We start from the raw sequence: 6,236 nt of genomic DNA, 5'->3' as shown, positions 1-6,236 counted from the left end.
TTCCATAAGCCATCGAAGGCTTCATTATCTACCCCTATCTTTGATTTATATTGCGGTCTACTTCAGCTGTATGACCTTCATGAACAAGTAATATCGGAATAAATGTAAAAATATATTTTGTAAGTAATGTATTGCATATGTAAAAATAAAGCTATCATTTTTCATTTTTGTTACTCTAACGATCATACAGACACTTATTCATATCAGAAAATCCGGCTATATTGAATCTTCAAGCAGAAAGTGCTGCTATTTTTACCAATAAATGCCCAGTCAGAGCTTTCTCTGCCAGTGCCCAGTAGTGCCTGGTGCCTTAATCTTGCCCTTGGGCATAAAGGAAGTATTTTTTTCACATAAATCAAATCCTGGGCACCCTGGATTTCACAATCTTCACAGGTTCAGAGCACCGGGCCCTCTTCAATTTGCAGAACACAGGTATTCAGATAGTGGGGAAGACGCAAATAAAAGCGCGCGCCACTCCCCACGATCTGAACGACTAGAACAGGCTAAGGGCACACATTACCCCAGGAATTATCAATGATATGTTGTAGCGTTGATTCTACAATTAAGATGATACATTGGCATCTTTCAGTTCATCAATTATTCCCTGCATGGTTGGTCTCGTCCCAGGCGCTCTCTGCAGGCATCGCCGCACCAGGCCGCGAAACACAGCGTTCGTTACAAGCACGACTTGTTCTTCTCGTCTTGTAGGATCTGGCAGTTCCCGGATGCACATTTCACAGAGAAGAGCACCAAAGCTGTAGACATCAACCTAAAAGCAATCATAATACATGACTTTATGCCACAATATTCTTTATTTACATTACTTATTGGTGGTATACTGATTACAAAAAGAGTTAAAGTAACACGAGAGGGAGAAACTCGAGAATTCAAAATAGATGATTATCGATAAATGGATAAGAAAAGCCTAGAAAACAGAAGATCCTTAAAAGGCTTCATGGTACGTTCTTGGCTTAAATGTCTTGTTTCTAAAAATACTAATTAACTTTTGCTATCCCGTGACTGTTGTCTTTAGAGAAAAGAAGGGATAAATTAACAATTCCAATTACGTGGACAAAATGCATGAAAAAGCTGGAACATAAAAGAGTGAAAAAAGTGCAGAACAAGGTACAGACTCCTGAAAAAGATATGGTCATTTCAGCTCAAGAATGTTAAATTGGTTGTGGAGTGACAAGAAGGCGAGTTTGGGCGAAAGGACAAGGGTCACTTTCACTTCTGCCACTGTTAGCATTGCTGTACAGTTTTAGTAATGCATCAGTCAATTCCACATGCGCCCAGCCCCCCCCCCCCCCCCCGGGCTGACCCCCGGGCATTTTTTTGGCCTTGGATGGCAAATTCCCGGGGGTTGGGACTCTTGAGCTGTCAAATGCCCCGGGGTGAGGATGAAAAAAAAGGGAAAAAGCCCCGTCCTCCGTCAACACTGCAACATTTTTCATTGACCGCACAGTCAAATAGTGCCATTTTAAGCATTTTAATGCGCGATTTTTTGTTGCAGTTAACGTCTGCCTTGGTAATAGCGCAAGCATTCTAATTAAGACTTCACGTCGCGACGACATGCACCAGTTTTGGTTTTCGTATTGATATAAAGTTAATTATTGACATTAAAATTAATAGAGCGCTGTATCGTTATATGTTATGAATAGTTTTAAAAAATGAAAGGATGTTCCTCAAATAATATCAACAGAAATTTGATTCAAAAACCAAAAAACGTTGATTCACATCGATAGCTCCAATTTCGCTATGTAATTCTAGCTTGATAAGCAATGAAGAAATGCATACATACATGTCAAATCGAGAACATGCCTTTACAACCCTCTACAATTTATTCCTGTCCTTGACAGATGAGCCAAACTGCTTTTTTTCCAGCAAAACCTTCTGTGTAGTTATATTCTGATAGGAAACCGCGTGCGTGTCAAAAGCTCGGGAATGGCCCGGGGATTGGCAAATGCCCGGCACCCCGGGCAGCGCAAAATCTGCAAATGCCCCACCCCCGGGATTGACAAGGCGGGCAAATGCCCCGCAGTAGCCCGGGGGGGGGGGGGTGGGGCTGGGCGCAGGTGGAATTGACTGATGCATAAGTAAACAGTCTTGAATGTTTACTTAAACTTACCTTGACTGTTTGATTTGATGTAAGTGCTTCAGGTGCGCTGTAAATCATAGCTCCAGGAGCCACTGTCATGGTCTGCTGTATAAAATTAGCAGTGCCATAATCTGACACTTTGGTCCTCCATTGGTCACCCTGTCGCCATAGCAACACATTAGCACTGCTCACATCACGGTGAATGATGGGTTCTGGTTTCTTCTGGTGAAGATAGTTCAGTGCGCGGGCTACATCCAAAGAAATGATGCGTATTTCTGTTTCGGACAGTTGCCGCTGTTCTAACAGAGTCCGCAAACTTTTCTCCATCAACTCGGTCACAAACAGAGGACTTCCCTCGTCAATTGCGGCGCCGATAAACTGTAGTAAGTGAGGATGGCGACACTTGGATGCAATATTCATTTCTCTCTCAAAAAGACGTATGTTATGAGGGGAGAGAATCAACTCGTGGATTTCTTTCACTGCTACAGTACAGCCACAATACGTTCCCTCATTGACACTTCCCCATCCTCCCCTCCCAAGGCATTTTTCTGTGATTTGAATTTCGTCGCGGGGAATAACCCAGTCACGTGCTCCCTGGTTACGCAATTGATTTATTGTTTGCTGAGCTGTTGAAAGACTTAACTGTAGTTCAGAAACTTGTCCTCGGGAATTGGTCAACTGTTGTCCTATCTCCCTCAGTTGCCGCTGCAACTCCCTCAGCTGCCTCTGAGAATTTTCTTCACGTTGTTGAAACTCCGTTAACTGCCTCTGAGAATTTTCTTCACGTTGTTGAAACTCCGTCAACTGCCTTTGAGAATTTTGCTCTCCTTCCCGTAGCTCTCTCACCAGTCGCTGCATATTTTGCTCACGTTGACGAAACTCCGTTAGCTGGCTTTGAGAGTATTGATCCCGTTCTTGAACCACTCTGAGCTGCCGTTGTAAATTCTGTTCACGTTCCTGCATCTCCCGTAACTGTCCCTGGAAGTTTTCTTCACGTTGCTGAAAATCCTCCAAGTGTCTTTCTAATTCTGAGGTTCGCCCTTGCGAGTTTGCTTCTCGTAGATCTTGCATTTTTTCTGAAAAGATAATTTATGATCAAAAACAAAACAAGGCAATCAAAATCACCCAAGTAACATGGGCGAAATGATTGAGTGTCACCTAAAAAAGAAAAACTACAAATTTTGACTTTATAGATAATTTTCAATGCACTGCATTTCTCTCTTGAAACTGAGCGACACATGAGCATAAACGAGATACTGATGAAGAGGATTAAATTCAGAATTCCTTTTCGCCCCAATCGTCACTTAATATTAATTGCTTGTTTGTAAACTCACACAAAATATTGAAGTGTGTGTCCAAGAACATAGTCCCTTCTTTGAACGAGTTCTTATTTTTTCGCACAAATGTATCTTAATAAAGGTTTCTCAGTGGGCATATGGATACATCAGTCGATTTCATATAAAAACGTTTCGACAAGATCCAGTCCCAAATTAAAATTAAGCTGATATTTTTAAGATATTTACGGAATACAAATTGAAAGCAGACGGATAGAACGTGTCGGGCGATCCAAACTCATTCAAACGAACTTAACTGAGCCAGGTGTCGAACCAATCCTGGACAAAAGTCCTTAGGACAGTACTGCAATATTCATATTTTTCTGTCATTTCTCGGTTCCCTCTTGACACAGTACATCCTTTTCGAAATTTTCTTGAAGTTCTCCCTCCCCCCACCCTATACAGAGTTGAAACTCGGAAAAATTCTGGATACACGCGTCCAACATTGTTTGCGGGGTGAGGGGAGGGCTTGGACTTATGTGAATTGGAAAAGGCTCCAGAAACGCAAAAGTGTCCCAAGACTTTTGTCCATGATTGTAGGCCTAAAGAAAACACACACAAAAAATGTTGGACTAATCGTTACAGTCGGTGGGGGGGGGGGGGGGGGGGGAAGGGGGGTGGGAAGAGAAGAAGTTTATTGCTCAAAATGTAACCTTAAGGTGTTTCGATACAGTTTTTCAGAGGCCATACCGGTATTTTTTAATCGCCTTAAAAGTGGTTTTCTCCTTGTCCGATCGCTATAAAATTTTCACCAGTAATTGGCTATGGATGGAAATTTGTGAAAATGTAGTTTTAAGTAAAATCTATATCACAATGACAACAATAAACAAAAAAACTTTGAAATTGATAAAAGCCGAATTTTGTGTGATCTAGACCTGCTACTGAAAATCCAACACTAGGAACTTAAAGTTTGGTGTTTAGCAAACAATCACCGTAAAAAGAAAAAAATTCTGTATGTTTGAATTCGACTAAAACGAAAATATATTTCAAACCTTAAATTTTCAATAGCCGTGATAGGTTATTAAATAAAAACGTTATAAATGACTCAAATTATTCTTAAGTAGCGTCAGAATGATGCTTAATATCGTATTTTGATGCTAGAAAATTTTGATGTACGTACTTAATGCGGACAATACATATATCCATGACTAGTACATTTCAGTGTGAGTATTGTCAATGTTTTACCTTCAAAAGATGCGATAAATTCAAACTAAAATGTACTAGTCATGGAGGTATGTATAGTGGGCATTATTTTGGAAAAACTAGCATAACGTCAAAACAGTGAATGTTGTAACGTAGAGTTTTGACCGGTTCGTACGATAGGTATGTCTTGAAATTCCAAGGTGTTGCAGTGAATCAATCTTAATGAAAGTTTCAGACATTTTTATATACATTATGAAGACTACGTGAAGAGATTTTGAAAAAAATTCGTTCCAGTCGTTTCGAAGATATACAAGAAAGCGCTAAAAGTCCAAATTCTGAGTGAAGTTTCACTTATACAGGTGGCGAGAAAACGGGTTAGTTTTCAAGATCGCAAGAACGAAAGTACGCCAAAATTTCCTAGCAACAAAATATGATATTAAGCATCTTTCTGACGCTACTTAAGAATAATTTGAGTCATTTATAACGTTTTTATTAAATAATCTATCACGGCTATTGAAAATTTAAGATTTGAAATTTATTCTCGTTTTAGTCGAATTCAAACATACAGAAGTTTTTACTTCTTACGGAGATTGTTTGCTAAACACCAAACTTTAAGTTCCTAGTGTTGGATTTTCAGTAGCAGGTCTAGATCACACAAAATTCGGCTTTTATCAATTTCAAAGTTTTTTGTTTATCGTTGTCATAGTGATATAGATTTTAATTAAAACTACATTTTCACAAATTTCAATCCATAGCCAATTACTGGTGAAAATTTTATAGGGATTGGACAAGACAAATACCACTTTTAAGGCGATTGAAAAATATCGGTATGGCCTCTGAAAAACTGTATCGAAACACCTTAACGAGAAACGTAACAACAAGTGAAGCGAAATGAAACATTAAATCGTAATGTAACAACTTTAACATAAAATGCAATAACTTTCTAACGCGAAGTGCAACTCAAATTGTAGAAACTTTATACTAAAGGAATATGTGACAATGTAAACTGTAACTAAATTCTTTAACTATAAACAGAAGTTTAGTAAAACATATAAGCTTTCTCACAAGTCAAGTTGTCAATTGCGATTTCCTGTCAATTCATTAATATACTTCATCGTCTAATAAGAATCACCAGTGAAAAGTATCCAAGAAAAACGTGTTGCATTCTTTATTACAAGACACATAAGGGACGTCCTTTTATTAAACACTGATCGAAAAAAAAACGAGTTGCAAATCTATATCCTATCCTGCGGTGAAGCAGAACGTTTCTCAGTCTCAAACCCTAGAAAAAACTTATAGTCCAGCCGGGACTATACACTGGCGGTATTCTGTTGCATTGCTTATCACAAGCTATAAGGCACATAAGCTAAGGGGCGTATAAAAACTGAAAATTATGTCCTGTTTACGCAGACTCAAAAAAATGAATCGTAAATCTATATCCCGCGATGCAGAACTCAAAACCGAGATAAAACTTAGATATAAATCGGGACTATTATACCCGCGTTGGTGACGCCTGCGGGCTATAATCAACCTACGGTTTCTTCCAAAAAAATGTAAAGCCATACAGTGTAACGATAACATAGGCACAAGCATGTAAGAACCAGGCAGCGGTTGTCCAATCGTTATCCACAGGATAAATCTCTATCCAGTGTATAACGCAA

General features: G+C 39.2%; 1 protein-coding gene across 1 annotated transcript; it reads right to left on the bottom strand.

The window, feature by feature from the left end:
- Nucleotides 1-553: 553 nt before the first annotated feature.
- Nucleotides 554-3,272, bottom strand: LOC140928120 (probable serine/threonine-protein kinase drkB). Its single transcript, XM_073377835.1, has 2 exons — nucleotides 2,129-3,272; nucleotides 554-769 (listed from the first exon to the last, which is right to left on the bottom strand). Exons 1-2 carry the CDS (start codon nucleotides 3,167-3,169, stop codon nucleotides 563-565), a joined length of 1,248 nt encoding a protein of 415 aa, XP_073233936.1. The 5' UTR covers nucleotides 3,170-3,272; the 3' UTR covers nucleotides 554-562.
- Between the last annotated feature and the right edge of the window lie 2,964 nt (nucleotides 3,273-6,236).

This window comes from Porites lutea, chromosome 2 (genome assembly GCF_958299795.1).
Source record: "Porites lutea chromosome 2, jaPorLute2.1, whole genome shotgun sequence".
NCBI classification, from domain to species: Eukaryota; Metazoa; Cnidaria; class Anthozoa; order Scleractinia; family Poritidae; genus Porites; species Porites lutea.
Note: the sequence above shows the minus strand (reverse complement) of the source record. Positions and strands in the feature narration are given on the sequence as shown.

Excerpts from the sequence above, each read along its gene's own strand:
- LOC140928120 (XM_073377835.1), bottom strand. The coding sequence starts at position 3,169 with ATGCAAGATCTACGAGAAGCAAACTCGCAAGGGCGAACCTCAGAATTA. Across the intron at positions 770-2,128 it reads CATCAAATCAAACAGTCAAG|GTTGATGTCTACAGCTTTGG; the intron begins GTAAGTTTAAGT and ends GATTGCTTTTAG.